Source organism: Talpa europaea, assembly GCF_964194135.1.
Source record: "Talpa europaea genome assembly, chromosome: 11".
NCBI lineage: Eukaryota > Metazoa > Chordata > Mammalia > Eulipotyphla > Talpidae > Talpa > Talpa europaea.
Window position 1 is genome coordinate 10,922,661 of NC_140078.1, and position 24,989 is coordinate 10,947,649.

Genomic DNA, 24,989 nt, shown 5'->3' on the forward strand with positions numbered 1-24,989 from the left:
ATGTATATGAATTAGATCTCAATAAAGCCATTAGAAAATAAAAATGAGATTTTCCTATTCAAAATAACACTAAAACAAGTAACACCAAGATCCTTCAGAGTTCCGGAAGCAAGCAGTGTGAAGACAAAAATCTGCCTTTATACGCAACGCCCACACTCTGCAGACCCCAACCGAAGCAACAGACTGAGCCCAGCGCCTGCACACGAGCAGAGGGTCCTCCTCAAGGCATGGGCTTTCTGCCCCCCTTTCAACCCCCTCTCCTGCCGTAACTGCAACCAGCACAGCGGGAACCATGATGGACGACAGGGACTCACCGTGGGCAGCTGGCCTGAGAGAAGGTGGCTGTCCTGTGCCAGCATGTTGGACACCATGATGGCCGGGAGGTCCATGGCCTGGTAGGAGTAGGCGGGGAGCAGTCCGTTGGGCGCCAGGCCGTGGCACAGCGAGTGGTAGCTGGCTTCGTGGTCCCCCAGGTGCAGGAGGGATGGCTCGGGGAGGTTGGGAGGTGTTATTGGGGGGATCTCATAGTCTTCGTTGCTCTCGTTCTGGCCGTTGTAGGTCTAAAACATCAAAAGGGCATGTTGCCGGGGATCAGTGCGCTACAGTCACAGAACACGCTGGACAGCCCCGTAACAGCAGAGACAAAACAGCCACGTGGCGCAGGAGAGAAGGGACCATCGCTCTGCAAGGCCGACAGTCACGATGGCCCCATGGCCGAGTCAGACTCCCACTGCACCCCCACATGGGCGCTCCCTCCTCAAGGGTCTGTGCACAAAATCCTGCCCTCCCTGCCCACTCATTTCAAAGTCCATCGCAACCTGCCTCCTCCAGCCCCGGTGCCCTCGGCCACCAGAGAGCTCCGTGGCACCAGATCCCAACCACTTCTCTGCCGCCACATCCCACTTGTTCCCTCGGTGGTGTGGGTCCGACGGATCCCTTGTCTTCATCTTGAAAACACGCCTCGCGCCGGAGGAAAGACGTCACCTGTCCTGCTTATTTACCCGCCTTCTTGCTTCTCCTCCACCGCCCACTCCTCCCGCGCCTGGTCACTCATGCCGGAGGCCCTTGGGCTCAGCCCCAAGCGCGCCTCTCCTCCCACCCTACATGCTTCCCCGCGTGGACCTCACGCAGCCTCGCTCGGCTCCAGTGCCCAGCCAGGGGCCACATTTCCACCTCAGACCTTGGTCACTCACCTGAGCTCCAGATACCAACATCCAAATGCCCGCCCGGTATTCCCATCCGGTGCCTCACAGCCTCGTAAGCCAACACGCGCATGCTGAGACCACAGCCCCTCCTGCTCCCTGCACCTGTGTCCGCCCTTCTTGGGTCCTGCAGTGAGTTAATAACACCACAAACTGGAGGCTCACCCTCAATCACCCCTCCAATCTAATGAAACTCCTCTAAAATATCTTTCATGCCTGTCCACTTCTCTCTATCCCCACAGCCATGATGCTGGCCCAGGGGCCACCCTCCCCTGCCTGGACCACTGCCCCTGCCCCTCCCTGCTCTCCCACAGCCCACTCCTGTCTCCACCCATCTATTCCCTTCAGGCAGCGGAGGGAGCACTCACCATGCTCGGTTGTCTCCCACTGTCCTTAGGATAAAGTCCACAGTCCCAAACATGGCCCTACGTCCTCTCGTGGCCCGGCCACAATGACCTTTCCTGCCTCTGGGTCCTCACATACTCTGTTCCTTCTGCTGGAATGTTTTGCCCACCGTAGACTCTCCCTTCATCTGACTCATTCCTACTCATCCCTCAGCCATAAGTTTGGTTTAACTACCTCCCCTGATATGCTCTGTAGGAGGCCAGATCCCCTTGCACACCCCAGCTTGCCGCCATTCTCCTCAGAAACACTCACCAAGCATGCACTTTAACTAGCTCACCTTAACTAACATCACTTGTTTGATGGTTAAGTAACATCACTTGTTTGATGGTTAACTAACATCACTTGTTTGACGGCCAGGATAGCCCTTGTGGGGCTAATCTTCCAGAATCTAGCACAAAGCTGGAATTCAGAAATAACTACTTGAATGGAGGAACAAGCCAGGTCCTAGCACAGTGCCACAGGGCACATCTCACAACCGTGGTGACTGTCCTGGAGTCTGCAGTATGTCCCACTGGAAGGCAGCACCGAGTAGCAGTTAAGAGCCAGAGGGACTGGGTTTGGATCTTGGCTCTGCCATGGACCGGCTATGTGACTAGGGGTGTGTTACTCAGCCTCTCTGTGCTGAGTTTCCTCATCTGTTAGGAGAGGGTAGCCACAGTATGTACTATGGGGTTGCTGCAAAGAGTAAATAAATCAGTATGTGTGAAAACTGCCCGGGACACTGCCTGGCCCCAGTGAGTCCTCTCAGTGCTGGCTGGCATGTTATTGTTGTCATTGCTGCCTTTCTCTGCGATTTCAGAGATGTTGAGGAACTTCTCCAAGGACACAGAGCAAGTGAACAACAGCTCGCGTGTTCACTATGCTCTTTCAATCCCCCACTGTGAATACTCCTAACTCTTCACAAGCACTGGGGCTGATGTCTGCCTCCGGCTGAACCACTGATGAGCAAGCAGTCAGCTGTCTTTAGGTGGGTCTCAGCCATGGGTATCACATCACCCAGAGAGCAGAGTCCCAGGAAGCCTTCCCCAGGCCCCTGCCCATCAGGTGGCATGACTCCCTCCTCTCACCCCCTCCGCAGCCCTTTGTATGTGCTCCCCACATTGCTTTTGACGCTTTGCTTACCTTTTGCTTGTCCCTCCCTCTAACCCCCACCGACCCAAGCTCCATGAGGGCCTTCTCTGCTTTGTTACCAGTGCGAGGCACAGCAGGTGCTCAATTAGAATGTGATATGGGGGCACCTGAAATGGGGGGATGTGCCAGGTTTGAGGTTGAGACCTCACTAGGTATTCCATTCCTGTCCTTCCCCATACACCCTAAGTCCCTCGGTCACCCATTGTTTGTGTCCACCACCTTCCTGCCTGCCGGCCCCCAACACCCAGAACAGGTGCTGGCACATGGCTTGTGCCCAGTGAGTAACTAAACTGCATACGTCCATTGCTTTCATTTAAAAACCAAACCACAGCACACTGGAACCATCCCAATCGGCCAGAAGCCTTTTGCAAAATAAGCATATGTTGTATCAAAATATTGGAATAACACAAATTATGACAATTCATTTAAAGAGGCAATTAGCACATTTAAAAATAAGCATGTGAACATGGACATACCCCCTTCCAATGCAATCAAATCCTAAACTCATGATACCTGAATACCCATCCTGCTACTGCCTCCCACCCGGTACCTACTGTGTGCCAGCCCTGGCCCTGGCATCTCCACATCCTTCCTCTCATTCATATGAGTTCTGCAAAGAAGTGGCTACCGTCTCCACTTTGCAGATGAAGAAGCTGAGGCTTAGAGAGTGGAGGTGTTACATAGTGAATAGTCTTGGCTGGGATTCAATCCCAGCTCTTGGAACTCTGAAGCCAGCATTTCCCCATGCTAAGTCAGAAGCCTCTGCCAGATTCATAATTCTCTTTCCCTGAGCCAGAGATTGCCCACTCCTTGGTCCCTGATGTGCCCTCTGCCACCAGAGTCCTCACAAGAATGTAGAAAGAGATGCCAAGCGTTAAGAGCTCTAGAATCTCAAAATATTAGCAAAACCTTTCACAGAAATGGCCTTAAACTTGAAATCTAGAAGATTTCAGCTAAAAGTTGTGCCTTTTTCTTTAGAAAAGAAGTTATAGCTAGAAATTATTTCTATATAAGCTGCAAAATATTTGTTCTAATTTTTAAAAATTTATTCAGGCTAAATCTACATCATATAAAATGAACAACTCAGGGGTATTCAGTACACTGCTGATGTTGTGTAACCACCACCCCATCTATTGCCAAAACCTTCCCATTCCCCCAAAGGAAACCCCAGACCCCTAAACTAGTACCTCTATGTTCCACTGGCCTCCCAACCCCTGCTAACACCAATCTGCATTCTGTCTCTGTGGATTTACTGGATATTTTCATATAAACGGAATTATACAATATATGATCTTTTGCAACTGGCTTTTTCCTTTTAGGACAAAGTTCCACTCCATGTTGTACCATGGATCAGCAGTTCATTCCTTTGTATCAGTAAATAATATCCCAATGTATGCGATACCACAATTTGCATATCCATCCATCCATTCATTTACACTGGGTTGTCCCCTCCCTCAGGCTACTGTGACTCGTGCTGCTAGGAACAAGTGTAGACAAAGATCTGCCTGAGTCTCTGTTCTCAGCTCTTTTGGGTAGAGCTACAAGTGGTATTGCTGGGTCATATAGTAATTCTACATTTAACTCTTTGAATTAATTCTATGTTTAACTGTTTTCCATCATGGTGGCATATTTTCCATTCCCATGGGCAATGTAGGAACAGCCCAGTTTCTCCACACCCTGAGGTAACACTTAGTCTCACTATTTTCATTCCAGCCATCCTAGTGTATGTGAAGCACTTCCGGTAGCTTTGGTTTATGTTTCCCTAATGACAAGTGATGCTGAACCTCAGTTGATGTGTTTCTGGGCCCTTCGTGTATCTTCTTTGGAGAAATGTCTAAATTTAAATTGGATTGTTTGTCTTTTTGTTGTTATGTTGTCAGAGTTTATATATTCTTGATACTAGACCTTTATATGATTTGCAAATATTTTTCTCCCATTCTGTTGGGTATCTTCACTTTCTTGATAATGTCTTTTGATGCACATAAGTTTTTAATTTTAATGAAATCCAATTCACCTTTTTCCTTTTATTTCTCAAGCATTTGATGTTATATCTAAAAATCTGCAGCCAAATCCAAGACCATGAATTACCCTCATGTTCTCTTCTAAGAAATTTAGGGTTTTAGCCCTGAGACTCAGGCCATAGATGCATTTTTAATTAATTTTGGATATGGTGTGAGGTAGAGTCCAACTTCAATTTTTTGCAGGTGGCTATCCAGTTTGCCCATCACTACTCGAAGAGACTACTATTACATGGTATGGACACCGTCACCAAAAATCACTGGCCATAGGGGTTTATATTTGGTCTTTTAATTCTATTCCATCACTCTACATGTCCATCCTGATGCTGGTGACACAGTGTTGTGCCTACCATGGCTTCGTAGAACTTGGGAAGTTCTACAGGAAGTTGAGGCCAGATTTGCTCTCCCTTTTCCAGATCATTGTGGCTGTTCAGTGTCCCTTGCAATTTCCATGAATTTGAGGATCAGCCATTTCATATTTGCCCAAAAAGGCTGATGGAAATTTGATAGCATTTCATCAAATCTGTGGATCACTTAGGTAGTACTATCATCTAACCAATACTGTCACTCAATCACAACTACAGATGTCTTTCCATTTTTAAGGCTTTTTATATTCTTCAGCAGTGCTTTTTAGTTTTCAGTGTTCAAGTATTTTACCTCCTTGGTTAATTTTATTCCTCCATGCATTTTTTGGGGATGCTGTTTGTTACATACAGAATTATTTTCTTAATTTCCTTTCTGGATTGCTTATTGCTAGTGTATAGAAACACAACTGAATTTTGGATGTTGATGTTGCACCCTGAAACTTTGCTGAATTCATTTATTCTAACCCTTTATTATAGTTTTAAGGGAACTCAGACATTCTATACCACTGGAAACAAAAACTAAAAACAAAGACTTAAAAAAAAGGAAAAGAAAATAGAACTGATTAACAAAAATTGTAAAGAAAACAGGAATGACCTTTGAAACAATAAGGAGCTTCATCAGATGGCAGCACTAATACTAAATATTAGTAATCACAGTAAGTAGGAATGATTTAAATTCCTTTACTAAAAAACATAAAATTGATATTTTGATTAAAGTACACCCCACATATGACATGTATAATAGGCATGCCTAAAATAAAATGACATGAAAGATAAAAAAAAATCAACAGATATATCAGAAAAACAAAAAGCAGAAGTGGCAAAATTATTAACAAATTAAGTACAATTCAGGGAAAATGGCATTAATGAGACAAAGAGGAACTCTTCAGTTGATAAATGATAGGTCTACTCTACTGAGAGGAAATGACAGACATAAACTTTTACGTAGACTGAGAAACCACAGGAATGTAAAGGGCAAAAAACTGTTAGATTTACCAAAATGATTTGTTTTCAACCATAAGGAGACATTAACATACCTCCTCAAAAACGGTCAAATCAATCATATAAAAAGAGTAAGGATGTGATTTACCCAGTTGACCCTTTTGGTCAGTCCCAGTATTTAAAGAGTAGACATCCTTTTTAACATCCAAGGCACACTTGAAAAAAATGACCATGAACTAGCGATACAGAAATTCTCAAACTTTTCAAAAGGTAGAAAGGACAGAGACCACCTCTAGGTCTAACCTGTTTATTCACAGACAAGACAAGGTACTAACCTGTTTATTCACAGAGAGACAGAGAGGTAGACTGAGCAGAAAAAAATAGGAGGATGCAGGTCATCCTACATACCTGGACACTGAAGAGCCAGCCATCTTCTAAATAACTTTCAGAATAAAAGAAGAAATCACAACCGAAATTACAGACAATGAGAATACCTGTGAGCGGAGCCCACTGAAACATTTATAACTTTTACCTCAATGGATTTATGCAAAGGCAAAAAAGACAAAATCGATGATCTCTGCACTCCACTAAAGAACCCAGCAGTAGAATAACAAAATCAACCATTAAGTCAGTAGGATAAAGCAATAAAATAGAAAGCACACTTTAAATATATATAAGGAGGAGCTGAACTTTTGTGTAAAAATAGCAAACTGCTGAAAAGGTAAAAAACAAGGAATGAAAAAGGTATTGATTCTTGGAAAGTCGTTGAGAATTACAGGAACTCTCATAGGAAAGGTTAATTTTCATAAATGTTTACTGTTTCCAGCTTAATTCTGCTGTTCAAATCTTCTAAATAAATCTTTGCTTTCTCTTTTTGCTGGATTCATTGGCTTCTAAGAGAAGTGTGTTAAAAATGTCCTCCTAGATTGTAATTTTATCAATTTCTTCTATTTCCGTTCATTTTTGCTTCATATATTTCAGTGTTAGGTTGGTAAGCATTTACCATTTCATTATTATCTCATCTTGGGGCTGTGTTCCTTTCCTCATTTGATAGTTTCCTACTGTACTGCGGTTAATGCTTACTACAAGATGCTCGGGCTGACATTTTGACTTCATTTCCATGGCTCACACAGAGACGGTGTGAGACAAAGGTGGAAGGCTCCTGGTGGGGGAGTGGAACAGGGTTGGGGATGGCCCCTCCTGCAGGCCAAGTGAGAAAGGCCCCAGCAGCACAGCACAAAGGGGGGATTAAAGCCTGGGGAGGGAGGGTTCTAAAGAGGCCCCACCCACCGTGTCCCAGAGTTGGAGGTCTAGGGGGACTCTGTTCCCAGCAGGCTAGGGAAGATAGGAGCAGGAGGGACTGAGAGATGGAGAGAGACAGAGACAGAGGCAGAGACAGAGATGCACCTGGGTGAACAAGGTTTGCGAGGCAAGGGGGGAGGCGTTCCTGGGGGGGAAGTGAATGCCAAGGAAGGTGAGCCGCCAAAGGCATTCAGGGCTCCCGCTCAAAATGGCAGCCTGAGAGGGCAGGGGCCCCACAGAGGAGGCATGAGGTAGGTCAACAGGTGTCCTAGCCGCAGAGCAGGTCACAGAGGTGAGCTGCAGTGGATCCCCGGCTCAGTGTGGCTCCTAGGAGAGGGCCAGCCGGCGGAGGAAGCCTCTGTGCCAACGGGCATGGATTGCAGCAGGGCATCAGCATACTAGTCAGCAGGGGGCTCTGACCCTGCTGCTTTAATCCTTCATCGAGTCCTGGCCTTTGAGTTTCCAGCAGCAGCAGAATGGATGCGAGTGGAGGGAGAGGTGCAGACCAGGCCCAGCCCCACAAGAGGAAAGGGCCCGGGCCTTTCCTGTCTTCTTGTCTTTCCTGTCTTCCTGCTCTGTCTTCTTGTACCTGCAGAGCCCAGTTGCCAAATGACCCGGAGGGACAGCAGCAACACCTCAGGTTGACACAGGACGTTCATGTCCCAAATGCTTTTACATATTTCAAATATTTTTACAAGGAAAAAACCTAAGAATCTTGTTAATACATAGTGTATATTCTTTTTTTGTTTTTTGTGTTTTATTTTATTACTATTTTATTATTATTTTTAAAGATTTATTTTTTATTTATGCATACAAGAACTGGGGTATAGGCCAGAGGTGCGGGAGGGTGAGAGGATTCACCAGAGACAGAGTGGGGAGCAGAACAGGCGGATTGACTGAAACACTGCTGAGGGGAGCAGCGGGCGAGACAGGAGAGGTCTGCTGTGCCATGTGGGTTGCTCCCTCGCTGGCTGGGGATCGAACTTTTGCTGCAGAGACTGCGGATTGCTTCATAGTGTGGTGCTTAACCCCTTGCGCCACCAGGGAGGCCCTATTTTTATTTTTTGATCTGCAGAAAGAACACTGGCTTTGGAGTAAGACCAACCTGCGGGAATTCCAGTCCTGCCACTGACTTGCTAAGGGCCTTTGGCAACTTATCCACTCTCCTTATCTAGGAAACCACCTCGCAGCTAAGAGGAAGGTACAAGGAGACAGGTGGGAAAACACAGGAGCAGACCTAGTCACCACGATCCCCTCCCCTGCACTGAAGAAGGGGGAAAGCCCACAGGGCGTAAGCACAACAGGTGTTACTATCTTCCATCTTAGCCATGAGGAAACTGAGGTTCAAAAAATCAAAACAGACAACATGAATAGATTTAGAGGGTATTAGACAAGTGAATTAAGTCCCAAGGAGACGGGCAAATACCTTATGTTTCACTCATTTGTGGGTGAATGAACAAATATAATGAAGGAAAAGATAAATAAAACAAAGACAAAAAAACCGTTGGACTGGGACAATAGAATGATGGTTATGGGAGGGGAACGATGAGGGGACCACTGGTTGGTGAAGATGGTCACTGGACTTTTGGGGGTAGGCATGGTGTGACAGAGGTGCTGAGGTGAGAAACTGCACACCTGAAACCTATATAGTGTTGTAAACTAACGTTACCTGAGTTTAAAAAAACAAAAAAGGAAAATGACTTCTGGGCCTCCCTGGTGGCGCAGCGGGTTGAGTGCAGCACTGTGAAGCTGTCCACAGCCTCTGCAATGCCAGTTCAATTCCCGGCCAGCCAGGGAGCAACCCACATGGCGCAGCAGACCTCTCCTGTCTCACCCGCTGCTCCCCTCAGCAGTGTATTTCATCAGTCTGCCTGTTCTGTTCCCCGCTCTGTCTCTGGCGAATCCTCTCATCCTCCCCCACCTCTGGCCTGTACCCCAGTTCTTGTATAAAATAAATAAAATCTTTAAAAAAAAAAAAAAAAGAAAAGTGGCTTCTCTGAAATCACAGGGATAGATTTATGATAACAAGGACAAAACCATTCTCTGGGGTTACTACTCACACCCGTCCCGACACACACATGAATCCTCGTCAGCCCGGGAGGGCCCAGGTTTACACCTCTGGTAATTTCTAGTAGTGCCTTTATTCACTGGAAAACTGTCCTGATTTGGACAAGAAATAATATGGCCGCCCTAGCGCCTACCACGTTGCAAGTAAACAACACTCCCCACCCCTCAGAACATCCCAGCTAAAGGACTGCCACTCAATTCAGTGGTTCCTGACTGTATTTCAAAACAAGAAAAATAGCATCTTACCCAACCCTGAAACCCTATAACTGCAGCGGGACGCCCAGTGTTAGAACTTCGTATTCTGTGTACAGTGATTTTATGAATTCAGTGGGGAATGAAATGCAATTTTGTCAGGCTTGTCTGTGTCCATAATGACCGAGTCAAATTAATCATCCTGGATAATATCCCTGTGTCACCCATCCCAGAGATGTTTAATAGAATCTTTCTGATTCATGTCTCGCAGCACATCAGACCTGGAGTATTGCTGCACTTCTGAAAATCAGCACAATTATGCCTTCTTGTTGGGCTATCATTTTCCTGGAGGAAAAATGCTTCTTAAAGAAAGAAAGAAATAGAAGTCCACACCATATATAAATGAAACGGGAGTGAAAAGGCCATACTGTTAAAATTAAATGTGGATTCTGAAGGAAGTGAGGGTGGGAATGGAATGTAATAGCATCTTAAGCCTCTATTTACAGGCAGAACTTCCAAGCCATGGCCACAGGGTGGAGGAGGATGTGTAACACCCTCCCTCGGTGGTCCTAGCCCTGAAAAGCTTGGATGGGAGACGATAGAGCCATCATGATGGGACTCATTAGACACAAGTCTTATTTATTACAGTGGTGTTTGGGTTTGGGAACACACATGATCATAGCTGCATGCTTTTGCTTTGGAAATTATGAGTCACTCTAAGGTTCGAGTCATTTTCTGTACTAATACACCTGCAGTGCAGGAGGTTCGGGATAACCAGCAATTAATGATCAGGTTGCCTTCTTTAGGAGGAAGCAATCCTAATAGCACTTAAGCAAGGCTGGGGATAACCTGGGATCACAGCATTCAAGGGGAGGGGGGATGCCAAGAACCAGACAGTAACCCCAGTTTACAGATAAGGAAGCTCACTTTTCCAATAAGTGGTAGAGTTTTGTTTATTTTAATGACATTTTTGTAGCCACATCTCCAATGGCCTCTTTGACACTTTCCCTTGTATGTCCTAAAGGAGATGCCAGCAAAGTTTTTTGTTTTTTGTTTTTGGCAAAGGTTCAGATAATAAATATTTTGGCTTTGCAGGTCATAAAGTTTCTGTCAGAATTGCTCAATTCTGATGCTACAGTGCTAAAGTTGCCATGGCCCATATTTAAACTAACAAGTATAGCTATGTCCTAATAAAGTTTTATTGACAAACAACAAGTGAAGGGCCAAATCTGAGCAATGGGCATGGTTTGCTGACCCCTGTCCCAGATGTAGTTTTTCTTCCCCCATAGAACTTTACAATCTAATATGCAATACAGTTGCCTGTTCCCTTCACTAGAATGTAAATTTTCCTGTTTGGTCACTGATATATCTCAAGGGCCAGGGACAGCACCTTATATTGCAGGACCTCCATGAACACTTGCTGTGTGAAGGAATACATGAATGAATGAGAATAGGAGCTTTGGACATTGTGTTCCAGCATGCAGAACATTGCATGCATGTAGTCAGAACTCAGTAAATCTTATTTTAATGAGTGAATGCACAGATAAATTTACTGATGGTCTACTACAGTATATGGCCTGGTTCTACACCATCTTCCCTGTAAGCTCTATGAAGTCATCAAAGGTCTAAAGCAGCCTTTTCCACAGAGAGGCTGCTCAGTACAAAGTAATTCAAATTTCACATATAAGGGTCTTCCCTGTCCTCATGTTGAAAACCATCTCTCTTGATGGTTAGCATCCCAGCTTTGTCACTGACAGACAGTGCAACCCTGGAAAAATCATTGCCCCATCCTGGGCCTCAGTTATACCACCTATGAAAAGAGGGAACTGGACCAATTGATTTTTAAACCCAGGTTTAATTCATGTATGTGCCACTGGCTTGCAGGCACATGGGCAGACATGAGGCAGTGCTGGTTTTTAAATGATGAGTGGGCTCTCCAGTTGTTTCTGTGTTAAAATAGCTTCTGGAAAAAAATGTCTATTTGCAGTTTTTTTTCTTTTCTATTTCTACCTTTTGAAAACTACAGAAATAGCATTGCCTAAAAATGTGCCAAGCCAGCTGCCTGGGGATGGAGGCTCCAAGGTTCTCTGAGACAGGACTTTGTGAATGTTTTGAGGCCCCTGACACCAGGCTGAACAGAGAAGGCCCCTAGTTCTTGCTGCTGCAGAGACAGGGCCCTGCTCAGACCCATCCAAGGCTTACTACATTCTGGGCAGGGTCCCAGAATCCACCTGGATTCAAGGCCTCCCAGACAGATCCTGCAGCTGCACCAGACAGTGCACTCACTAGAGCACCCCTAGACACTTTCATACCACCCACCATGACCTGGGCACATAGAATCTCTGCTCAGATCATTATCCCTGCAGGTAACAGCTGTTCTTCCTTTCTGCCTTCCCAGATGAAGGCACCAAGCCTGGTGGGCAACCACCTCCTGCCTAGACTGTCTTCCCTCCAAATAACGGTTTTCGGGAGTTTATGTGAGATGGAGAAATTGGCTGTCTGGGCTAAAGAAGGTCTTTTAATGTTATTGAGAAGTGAATCAAGGAGGCTTGGCAAACTCAGGTATTCTCCCAGCATGGGCTAGAGGGTGGTGGGCTGGAAATGATCAGGAGGCATCTTTGATTTTGTTATTTGGGAAGAGAAGTACATTTCTTGGCACATTTTAAAAGCAAGACACATCTAATAACATCTTTTCAGTTTCAGCCCTTAACATAATTTGATTTGCATTGGATGAAACAGCTGATTGGCCTCCCCTTTGCTCTTGTTTCGGATGCTGCACTTGACTCCTGCATCCACTCTGTTCAGGGTGGGTGCTCTGGACAAGACTTCTTGAAAATCAGTTTTTCATGCTAATCATCCTTTGCCATGTACCAAACACAATAGTAACTTTGGGTACAAATGACCATATTTACCTTCCCCCACATTACACTGAGGAATTTCTAAAGGCAAAATTGAGGCTCATGTAAGTTGGTTGATTTATCTAAGGTCACCCAGACATGCTATGTCCAGACCCGAAGTGAGCCCAGGACTATCTGTCTTCTCATGACATCACTCTCGTTACCCTCCTGCCAATAGCATCTCTCTGTTGTCCCCGGGGGTCAGCAGAAACCTCACTTGGAGCCAGCAGTCCCCATCTCAGGGGCTCCCTACAGCACTGGGGTAACTGAGCCAGGTGGGGCTCAGACCAATCCCTTGGCTGCAAGACATAATCTAGAAGGTCCCTCAGACATATCCATTCAGCTCCCATTTACAGATGCAATACCAGGACTCAGAGAAGGAAAGTGACCCACCCGAGGGCACACAGTGAAGGAGGTTTAACGAGGTGTCAGACCCAGCTCCTGACCTTCCAAAAGCTAAGAACCCAGTGCCTCTCTGGGAAGCTCCTACCCGTGGCCCCTTTTCCACGTCTAATCATAGGTAGAGCTTGCATGTAGTGATGAACAAAGGTCTTAAATCCCACTAAGTTCACGGTGGCTGGGAGCAGGAGAGGGGTGCTGGCTGAAGGAAAATCCCTGAAATTACATGGCCAAGCCACTGCCGTTCCCTCTCCTAAGCCATCAGCTTCCTGCACCATCTTCCATTGTTCCTGTGCCATTGAGAGCAAGTGAACATTTCCTGAGATTCAATTCCTCTCATAATAGTTGGAAGGAAACAAATCTAGACGCTGTAAACATTCACTGCATTGTATGAAAATATCTTTATGACAGGGGAGGTGTCATGGGAACAAACCCATGCCCTGATACCTCCAAGCCTGTGTCCTCAAATGCTTAAACATCCCACCCCCAGCAGTCTAGAGCTTTAAGAGAAATATTGTCAGCAACTGGAAAGCAAAATTAAGATTGGTGAGATGTAAGTACCAATTCCCCCTCAGCAGTTTCTCTCAATGAAAACAAGAGATATGGGTCCATTTTTCCCAGCACGTGTCCAGGGCTGATGTGGGAAAGCTCGTTAGTTGGGTCTGACATCCACTCCATCCTCTCGATATACATAGGATGGGGCATTTTCCCTCCTTGCATTCTGTTCCCCAGCTGCGAAATGATATTAAATTTCATCAGATTTGAACAAAATCTATGGTCTTGAAATGGTTTCCTTTAAGGTCCCTCATATTTATTCAGAATTCATGAATCATGTTCCGATAACACAACCATAATTATTTTTAAAGTGCGATGTTTGTGGCTTTAATAGGAAATGCTTGCAAAAGGCCTTTTCTCCTTGATTGTTTGTAATCTTAGCAGTAATCGCTGCGTTCCCTTCCTTGCACCACAGCAGGCAGAACACCATTTCATTTTAATATGAATCGCGAGCTCTTCACCCAGGTTTTAATTAAAGCAATAAAAGTCGAGGTGCCTTTGCCCTTTACACACATTCAGAGGCCACAATCACCAGGCCTGGAATCTGAAATTTCAATAATGACAATCCTGACTCCTGATACATTTGCCGGGAAGTATTTTTGTTTGTTTCCAAAAAAAAATTCAACCACCTCTCTGTTGGGACAACAGCAGTTACCTGACGGAAAACATTTAGTGCCAGCCTGAACCCAAGCTAATGCACAGTGTGGGTTCATCGTCATTATCATCGTTATTTAGGGCTGGAAAAAATCAACAGACCCTATACACTCATTATGCACTCGAGGAGACGGAGGCTCAGGGTCAGACTAAAACAGGTGAGGGGGCTTCAGCAGAGCTGAACTTGGAACTCAGGGCCCCTGGCTCGCTTCGGGTCCTACACTGCCCCCTGCTGGAAGGAGGCTGCGCCTTCATGGCCACGAGCATGGTGCCCAGGACTGCAGCGCTGACCTGCCCAGCTCCATGTCTCTGGCCTTGCAGGTATACCCACTGGAGACTTACACTTGGCGCAAGTGGTATGAAAAACAGACAGCTTCTGTTGATGGAGGAAGGCAGTTGCACAGATGCAGCAGGGTTTGGAATCTGCTTAACTCCAAGCGCTCCGTGGCTATCTAGTTCTAGTGTGGTTGAGGCACTGGGAGGCCTCGTTTCCAGGTGTGGGAGGTGTGGGAGGCCAGGCCTTTAGGACGGGGGACTCCACTCCAGCACACGCCCTGCCAGTCCATCTAGGAAGGGCCACTGATGGCGCTCCTTCCCTCTCTGTGTCTGTCTGTCTGTCTGTCCGTCTGTGTCTCTCTCTCTTTCACACACACACACACACACACACACACACACACACACACACACAGCCAGACTCACTTTAATCAAATACAAGCAAACAGTAACATATATTCTCTCTGCTTTTTTTGCAGAAATAGTAACACACAGTACTTACTGTTCTTCACATGGTATTTTTCAGTTAATAATGTGCCTTTATCACTCCAGTTTCCTCATTCCTTTTTACAGCCACACAGAAGGCCATTTGATAGATGCACACTAGTCCCCGGTGACTGCACATTTGGGCTGTTTCCAACCTTTCCCATTATAAACAATACCAACATGAATAATCTTGAATATGTTGTTTCTTATGTGTGCAAATAAATCTGGAGGATATATTTCCAAAGGGGGAATGGTTAGGTTAAGGGTCAATGCATTTGAATTTTGATAGATGTTGTTGATTTGCCCTCCCCAGGGGCTACACCAATGGACTGCCTTCAGCCACATCTAGAGGTGCTGTTACCCCACTCAGGCACCCAAGGAATGTGCAAACCTTTAAATCCCTGCTAATCTGATAGGTGAAAGCGGTGGTTTTACTTTGTTTCTCTTATGAGCTACTTTTCAGCATCTTGTCATAGATGTAAGATCCATTTGTCTTTTTCTGTAAACTGTTGCTTTATCTCTCCTACCCACACTCCTATCAGGGATTTGAATTGACTTCTAGGCGCTCCCCATGCATTAGGGAGATTAGTCCTTTGTCTATGTTGTGAGTTGAAAATATTCTTGTCCAATTTTTCATTTGTCTTTTGACTTTGCTTATGTGGTTGTGACCACAAGGAAGTTGTTTTTCATTTTAATTTATGGTCCAAGCTTGTCTTTTCTTTATCATAGAAATGTCTTTCCCGCTCCAGAGTTGTTTTTTGCTGTTAGCTTTATGATTTTCTTAAGTACACTGAAATCTCGGATTTATTTAAAATGTAATCTTTGAGGGTCCTCCCTGGTGGCCTAGGGGTTAAGTCTCAGGGCTATCACCACTAAAGCCTAAGTTCAATCCCCGGCCGGGGAGCTGACCCACATGGCGCAGCGGATCTCTCCTGGCTCACTTCTGCTCCCCTCAGCAGTGTATTTCAGTGGATCTGCCTGTTCTGCTCCCCACTCTGTCTCTGGTGAATCCCATCCCTTCCCCTAGTCAGCCATCCCCCACACCCCTTCCCAGATCCCAGTTTCAGTTGTCAAGTCCAGTTCTCCAGAGAAGGCACATCATGAGTTGTTAGCAGCCAACACTGCCACAATCAGACTGTGGGTGCCCTGGCCCATGAAGGAATCTGGGTGAGGCTCCAAAGAGTCCGCCACACACACACCTTCTCCCACAACACCCTACAAAGCAAGCGACACTCTTCCCATTTGTCAGATGACATAACTTGCCTCGGGGCATTGGGTGGAATGTGGAAGAACTGGGATTGGAACCCAGGTGAACCAAGTCCCAAGACCAATTCCTTTCATCCTCACCCTCATCCCAGGAAGAGGGAGACTCTTCCCGCGTCACATAACCAGGAAATAGTGATCCCTGGACAGGGTGTACTCTTAACAGGGGGAATAGCTGGTCTTTAACTAGTCCTCCATCCCCAGAAGCTGCTGAGAGGCCAGAATCAGGCCAGAGAGCTGGTCTCAGGCCACCCAAGCAAGTCTGGTACAAAGAAATGTCAGGTCCAGGGAGAAAAGTAATCAGGGCTATTAAGGCAGCTATGCAGGAATTTTGTGGTGACTTGCAAAAATGAAAGATTTCCTGAGTGCTTCCTATGTGCCAGGCATTGTGCCTCCTGGGGGAAGTGACAGTAAATAAGGAGACCAGATCTTGTTCTCACGGAGGTCACAATCAAGTGTGGAAATCAGATGTTAACCAAGCATCACACAACCACAAACACCACGAATTAAAAGGACATGGTGCCACGAGAGTGAATCACAGAGCAGACACAGAGCCCCACCAAGTCCCTCTTCCCCTTCTCGGTCAAAGCACAATCCTGCAGCAGGATTTGAGCCCAGAGCCAACTCCCCGGCAATACGGTCCCAGTGCCAGGAATCAGGATGCTAAAATGCAACAAAGATTGCAAAATGGCGTAGATAAGACATTTGGGGGTCAGCTCTGGTCTCTTGAGACAACCCCATTTCCTAGCTGATGGTGGACAATTAAATCACTCAGTTGATTCTTCCAAAATGATCTTTCCCAGAACCTGAGTGTTGCTCACCAGTGTCTTGTGGGTTGACACAAGCCCAGGCCACGTAAAGGCTCCATGGTGCCCCCACGGTCACAGGTGAGATAAGAGGAGTGGCATGGCAGCCCTGGCACGAGCACCTTGCAGCGGCAAGGGAGAGGGTATAGTGCCCTTCAGCAGCAGTTCCACACCCCATTGGGACTATAGCATCTCTCCTCTCTGACAGTGCCCCTTAAGGGCCACAGGTCCTTGCTTACATTGGACCCACACAGGACTTGTGATTCCAATGAGAGCTAATGGGTTTCTGCTTCCCAACCTGGAAAATGTGGGCCCAACAGTCGAACTTGGATTGCATGGCCTGGGGGGGGGGTGAGCTCCAGGGGTACATGCCTGGGGTGCTGAGGCTCCCCAAGTCCCTTGGTAACTATGAAATTTTTTGGCTCTCCATCCAGCACCCCAAGTAGCTGCTACCCTGCAGGCACCAGTGTCTTAGGAACAACTGTCTGCCGTGAGGACCATCCCAGCATCAGAGTCTGCAGTGAGGACTGCAGTGAGGACCCTCCCACCTGACAGGACCCTTAATTTTGGAGACTGGGCCTTCAATGGAAGTTCTGATTCCAGTGGCATCTAAGACTACGAGAGAGGTCGGCTGGGCTTGAGGCCAGTCTTGTCCAGAAATGACTCAGCAGCCTTCACCACCAAGGAGGACCACACAGAAGCTTCTGCTCCCCTCCCTTTGTGCCACATCCACAACCCTCCCCCATGCCATCAGAGGGTCAAGAGAACCCTGTGCCTATGCAGGTCTGACCCCACGGGTGGTGGCAAGAGGCAGGCAGCACCAGAGAGCATGTGACTTTCTACTCAGCGTGCTGGAAATTTCTCCTCTGCACATGGGAAGAGTTTTATCAAGTTCTAATGATGCCCATTCAAAGCCAACAGTAGGCAGGGAAGGGATTTACAGAAAATATTATAGTCCCAGTTTGATGGTGCCTTGTAAGGGGGCTCCAAATGGTATTCTCGATCATTCTGAGAGAGGACAGTAGTGGGCTGTGTCCCCCTCCCTCTCACTTCCCACCCCCACCCCAGGAGCCCAAGGCCAGATCCCACTCAGGGAGGAGCGGGCACCCACCTGGCTGGTTGGCAGGAGCTCTGGGTTTCCGTCACTCATCCCCACGTAGGCACTGTCACCATCAAACTGGAACAGACAAAGAGAGAAGCAGCTCTGAGTACAATGTCCCCAAGAAGGCCCCAGGAGAAAGCCAGAGGCGGTCAGGGGAGAGGAAGCATTGAGGAGACAGGACTTCGGGATCTGGAGAAGCAAAGATCACAGCCCAGCGTGCCCCAAGTCCCCATTTCAGCAGCGCTCCTTCCGGGGGGACAGCACAGCCCTTGATCTGTGGCCCCTGAGGGTTCAGGTTAGCGCCATTAATCACACTTAGGATGAAGAGAGGGAAAACTTTCTGTCCTTTATGCCTCATCCATGATGTAGCAGGCTGCCTTTCTGGGTACGAGCTGCCGGTCCCAGGAAATCTGCAATTAAATCTGTTGTCTAGGGCCTCCCCAGTGGCGCAGCGGTTGAGCGCTGGGTTGCGAGGGTTCGATCCCGGCTGGCCAACACGAATCCCACATGGCGAGGAGGACCTCTCCTGTCTCGCCCGCTGCTCCCCTCAGCAGTGTATTTCAGTCAGTCTGCCTGTTCTGTTCCCCGCTCTGTCTCTGGTGAATCCTGTCACCCTCCCGCGCTATACCCCAAGTTCAACTGGGCCTGTACCCCAGTTCTTGTATAAATAATAAATAAATCTAAAATAAATAAATAAATAAATCTGTTGTCCAAATGACGTGGGGATATCGGCCAGAGCTGGAATGACGTGCGATGGAGGGAGGCCAGGATCTCCAGGGCCTTAGGGCAAACACAGCTTGGCCCCTTCACATTTGACCCTTAAGTCACCTGCAGCCACAGGCAGCGAGGACTGTGGTGGGACACGTACAGGAACCACAGTCCTGTCTTCTGAGAAGCTGCCAAGTCTGGATTCAGGGAGATTTCCCCACAATAGGCAGCAGGAATTGTGGGGGAAGTGTGGGCTTGGGACACTGGCTCCCCTTTTCCTTGATGTGTGACCCTGAGCTGGTGTCTAAACTGCTGGCAAGTGGGGGTCAAGAAGAGGCCCCCTCTCCAGGGGCTGCTGCGCTGAAACATGCAGAGCACTTGGCTCAATTCCTTCTGCCCCTTCCCTTCAGCTAAGTGTCTCCTACTGGCTTCCGGAAGCAGAGCCTGAGACGGGTTTGCATGCATGTGACGTTTGAGCTGTGCTCCTAGGAATCGCTGGGAGGGAGGCACACGGGGCAGGGCTAAGCAAGGATGTGGACTCAGCTGGAGACTGGCTGTGGCCCGTCTCATGGGGCACTCGGGGCCCTTGGAGTGTCTCACCATAAAGCAAAGATCTGTAAGTCAGTCACTGGCCATAGGCCACCTTTAGGGGACAGTGGGAGGCATCCCCTCCCAGCAGGATGGCCCCCACCTGGCGAAGGCAGGTTCTCCGGAGAACAGTGCCCACTCTGAGCCCAGTGTTCATGGCCAGTGAAATGGCCACTCTGGCTATCGGGGCCGGGGGCCACCAATGGCAGCTGCTCATTTTGTTTCCATTGAAAGTTTATTTTTATATTCACATGTTTCAAAATCCCCCAAGTGCAAAAAGCCACACAGTGAAAAGTGTCCCCACTCCACCTCCAATGGCTCGGGTCTTCCAGCTCCCTCTGTTTCCCTTCTAGATGTCTATATTCATACATTTCACAGTTTCTTCTTTCACACCAATAACAGCATACGCTACACACTGTTTTGCACCTTATTTTTCTCTTGGCAACACAGTTTGCAAAGTGTTTTCTATCAGAACATACGTATTGATAATTCGGTCTTCCACTACCTTGTGTTCCGCAGCATGGATGTAACATAGATATTTAACAGGCAACTGAGCCGTTTCCAGTCTTCTGCTATTTCAAAGTCACTCCCATGATTATTTTTGTGCAGCCATCCTTTCACATGGGTGTGAGTTTGTCTGCAGGATGAGTTTGTATAACCACCTATAATTTTGACGAATACGATTTTAACAAATATCACCAAGAGAACCCCGTGGGGGCTGTAAAAATCCCACAGTCACGCACTAGATGTCCGTTCACCCAGACCCTCCTCACTCGGAGAGGTGCTTCTCCACAGCCAAGTCAGATGCCAGGCTCCTTCCGCCGTGAGTTCTGAGAGACCCCCCCACAACCTGCACTACCCTCACCACCCCCACAACCCCTACCATTCCCGATTCCCTTGCCCCACTCCACCTTATTCTTGGCCCCACAGCCCCTTGACCTCCCAGAAATCTATATAATTGATTTATTTACTATGTTGATGGTTTAAAGTTGGACTTCCCTTACAAAAATGGAGTCTCCTAGAAGTCAGGGGTCTTAGTCTATCCATACAGTAAAGACCCCCAAGTACCCACAATAGGGCCCTGTGCAGAGTAGATGGTCCACAGTGCTCATAGGTGGGTGGTGGATGGATAAATGCATGAATGAAGCAACCTCTACATCACCCACAAACCCACCTATTCCCCACACACAGGTAACACCACCGGCACAAACTGATGTGGCCAGGGCACAAGCACAAGTGTGCACAGAACACAGACCCTCCATGCAGCTGCTGCACAAGGACCCTCCGTGGTGCAAGGACAGAGGGCTGTCCTTGACCAGGTCAGTCTTCCCATCAAGGCAACAGGATTGGTGGTTGCACCCAAGTGCTTCCCAGCACAGATGGGCAGAGTCCTTCCATGAATGCTGGACCAGCAAAAGAAAGGGCCGTGCCATGTCTAGAGTTTGTGCACTGACCCCCCAAATGCAGGGCTCCATCTGCACTGCACTGCACTCAGAACCCATGCTTCAAGGCCCTGTTCAGAGACCACCTCCTCCAGGAGGCCCGCCATGCTTTAACCTCCTCTGGCTGTCCTTTACGGACACCGATTTACCCACATCTGTCTTCTGCTCAGAGTGGGAGCAATGCAGAGGCTGTAACTATGTTCTGGTCACGCCCAAGGCCCCCAGAACCTGGCACAGGCTAGTCTCACAAAAGCCAGTGAGGCAGCTATTATTTCCCTGTTTAAGCCAAGGAATTGTTGAGAGGACCAGTGTCCAAGGCCTCAGGGTCTGGGAGAGGCTGGCTCGGGTGTGGCTGCTTGTTTCTCCTGCCTGGTCCCTCCTGTGGCTCCAAGCTCCTTGGCCTCAGGGGTCAAGGCTTTGCTGCTTCCAACTATTTGTACTGATATATCCAATAGTCAGTACAGGGCCTGGTACAAAGTAGGTGTTTGATAAGTATGTGTTAACGGTTGGGGAGTGAGGAATTATCCTCCATCGTGGGGAGTGGTGTTGGGATGTGAGGAAGAGCCCCTGGGTCTGCATAAGTGTGTGCTGACCCCAAAGAAGGAGGCTGGGCAGCAGAACCTGATAAGGTCCCCAGAGCGCGCCTCTGATGGGCTTGTTCATTCATTTATTCAAGCAAGGAAGAGCCGCCACATGTGGAGGAAGCTTGCTTCCTGCTCTCAAGGAGGACCTGGGAAGTTGGTGGCAGTTCCACAGGCCTGGGCAGCCTCTGCCCAGTTACCTGGTGCCTCTCACAAGGCCCCTGGAGGCTGCTGAGCAGTGGTGGGGGGATCTGTTTTCTGCCACCTTGCCCAAGTTCCCACCACCTCAGGACCTTCAGAGGGGAAGGTCGGAGGGAGGGGAACTCTAAGGGCTCCGGGGCTTCTCCTGGCTGGCCCCCAGGGCACTGGCGCCTTATGCTACCCTTCAGCCCTTGTCTCTAGGGCTCTTTCTGGAGGAAAGAACTTGGAAGCCAAGGAAAAAGTCTCTAAGCAGGTGGGCATAGGCAAAGCTGAAAACACCCACGTCTGCAACCAACACAGGAAATGCTGAGTGTACCCCACTGAGCACGGTGATGGGGTGTGCACCACAAACCCGGGGGCCATGTCACATAGGACCCAGCTTTCAGGATGGCATGCATCACACCTATTCCCCACACACGGGTAACAACCACTGGCACAAACTGATGTGGCCACGGCACTAGCACGAGTGTGCACAGAACACAGACTCTCTGTGCAGCTGCTGCACAAGGACCCTCAGTGGCGCAAGGACAGAGGGCAGGCCTAGAGGTGTGAGTCACCTGCATGTGCACCCGCACGTAGGGTATGTGTGTGGCGCACACAGAACAAGACACAGAACTTAAATTCTGTGCCTATTTCATGATTTATAAGTCCTTCAAAAATTGTTCTTCATACCATACAACCTTCTACATGTTTCAAAATGTGAGAAAGAAAATGTAGGGGATGACAACAGCCTAAGAATTTCCACGAAACGCCAGGAAAACATCCTCTTACCACTGACTGGAATAGATTAATTTTCCCCATTTCATATTCTAATTATAATTCCTTTTCCCATAGCCATCTTCAGTCCTCATTACAGCTGGAAGATTGTTCTGCAAAAGCCAGGCCTTCATCTTCTCTTCCCAAGAGTTTTGTCATGGAAATGAGTTTTGGAATCTGAAAGAACCCACATTTTTGCAAATCTCGAATGTGTGGGGATAACCCTTTCATGGCGGCCACCAGGGACTCTGTGCTGAGAGGCTTCTAAAGCCGTCTCTCCCCAAGCCCCACGGCGTCTCCTTGGCAGAGGGGTGGGTTCCCACACCCCCACTCTTGGCTATATCTTTTTTTTTTTTAATCTCAGCAAGTAGACAGCCAAGGTAAAAGGTGAGAAACCCCGATGCAGCCAACTCAGGCAAGCTCAACTGCTTGAAGCCTCAGTTTCCTCATTCTTATGACCCATGGAGTCACTGAGTCATAATACACTTGATCTTAGCCAAAGGCTAAGAAATAATTAAATCATAATCAGTATATTATGTGGGGTGAACAAATTAAATACATATCTTTGGGTGAACAAATGTGATAAGTGGGTGGATGTGTGGGTGAAGGAAGAGGAGTAGAATAGGAGGAGAGAGGGAGGGAATGGAGGATGGGTGGGTAGATGGGTGGCTGGGTGGAGGGATGGATGGGTGGGTGGATGGATGGGTGGAGGGATGGATGGGTGGGTGGGTGGATGGGTGGGTGGAGGGATGATGGTACAGATCAATGCAGCTCAAAAGAGATACAATTCAGGCCACGCATGTACACCTCATATGTGATATTTAATTTTCTAGTTTAAAAAGTAAATATAAACAAGTGAAATTAATTTAATGACATTTCACTTAACCCAATATACTCATAATTATCATTTCAACATGTAATCAATAGGAAAATTATGAATGAAATGGCTTACTTTTCTTGGTACTGTCTTTAAAATCCATTGTGTATTTGATCTTATAGCTACCTTACGGTTCATCTCAATTTAGACTATCCACAGTTCAAATGCCAAAAGTTACACGTGACTGGTTGCCATAATGAATAAAATAGAAAATAGTAGGGCTAGGTGAGATGAGATGGTGGATTGTGGGTAGGCGGATGGATGGTTGGATGGATGGATGGATGGATGGATGGATGGATGGATGGATGGATGGTTGGATGGATGGATGGACGGTTGGATGGATGGATGGATGGATGGATGGATGGATGGATGGATGGATGGATGGATGGATGGTTGGATGGATGGATGGATGGATGGATGGATGGATGGATGGATGGATGGATGGTTGGATGGATGGATGGTTGGATGGATGGATGGATGGATGGATGGATGGATGGATGGATGGATGGATGGTTGGATGGATGGATGGTTGGATGGATGGAAAGATTGGTAGGAAGGGAGATATGTGATTTGGGGAGTGAATGAGATAGATGAGTTAACAGGCGGATAAACAGAGAGCTGAATGGTTGGACAGATGTTCAGAAGGTGGGTGGGGATAATGGGATGACTGGATGGATGGACAGGTGTGTGGCTGGAATGTGTGGATTGCATGGTTGAGGCAAGAAGGATGGGTGAATGGAAAGATGAGAGGGGACAGGTGTCCTCAGAAAGATAGGCGGCGGGAAGATGACTGGGTTGGCAGGCGAGTCAGACACAGTTGGAGGGTGTGTGTGAAATGCATGGAGAGATGCCTGGAATGGCCAAAGGGGTGGGTGGGATGGGTAGGTGGGTGACAAGTGGATGTGATATTTCCTCCTTCCTCAATTCGCTTTTTCCCTGGATAACTGCAGAACTGCACCATGTCATGACTCCCAAATGGTCATCTTCGGCCAAGTCACCTCCAGATCCTAATGGGTAATGACCCCCTGGATATCTCCCCCATTTGTTCCACAAACACCTCAATTTTAGCCCACCCAACACAGAACTCATGACACATGCACAGACCTGTCTTTCTCTAGTGCTTTTCCAACATGAGAGACGTTGTCATCTACTGCACCTTCCAAAATCAGTAACCCCAGGTGACTCTGAGCCTCTTCCTCCTACATCCCCTGGATCCAGTCACCTGCAGAAGCTTCTGCCCCATCTCACCCATCTTCCATGCTGGCTAACATTACCATCTCTGGGCAGTCGCTTCACTGCTCAGTTCAAACCCTGCAGTGGCTCCTCATCACCAAGCCTAGCCTCAGGACCCTCAGGATAACCGAGGCTCAGCTCCCATGGTGTCCCTCAATGTTACGGCAACCCCCGAAGCCCTTGTCTTCACACACTGTCCCATCCTCAGCCTGGAGCACCCTCCTCTTCCCGTTCTCTATCCCTGGATGAAGAACTTGAAATCCAACTTGTCCTGGGTCGTTTTTTCCTGGCCATGCACTCCAACCTTGACTCTCTTGCTTGATTTAATACACCTATATCCTTGGGTCCAAACTTACAGCTTCCCTCCTAGGGCAGCTTTGGACTAAATGTAACTTCTATGTGTATGAAGTGGACTCCCCAGGCAACAGCACTGACTCCTGAATTGGAGTATTGGTTCCACCATTTTCTAGCTGTGGGTGACTTTGGAGTTGACTTCTCTGTGCCTTAGTCTCCTCACCTACAAAACGGTAATGCTGGCAGTTAT

The 24,989-nt window shown here is 47.7% G+C and overlaps 1 protein-coding gene across 3 annotated transcripts in view; it reads right to left on the reverse strand.

Moving 5' to 3' along the window:
- The window catches only part of TOX2 (TOX high mobility group box family member 2), a gene marked incomplete at both ends in the record, with an annotated part of 97,180 nt that overhangs the window by 31,062 nt on the left and 41,129 nt on the right, over positions 1-24,989 (reverse strand). For all 3 annotated transcript variants that reach the window (XM_084247136.1, XM_084247137.1, XM_084247135.1), the window contains 2 exons: positions 315-560; positions 18,069-18,134. In XM_084247136.1, the coding sequence (XP_084103262.1) occupies positions 315-560; positions 18,069-18,134 (312 nt within the window). The remainder of the gene's footprint in view (positions 1-314; positions 561-18,068; positions 18,135-24,989) is intronic.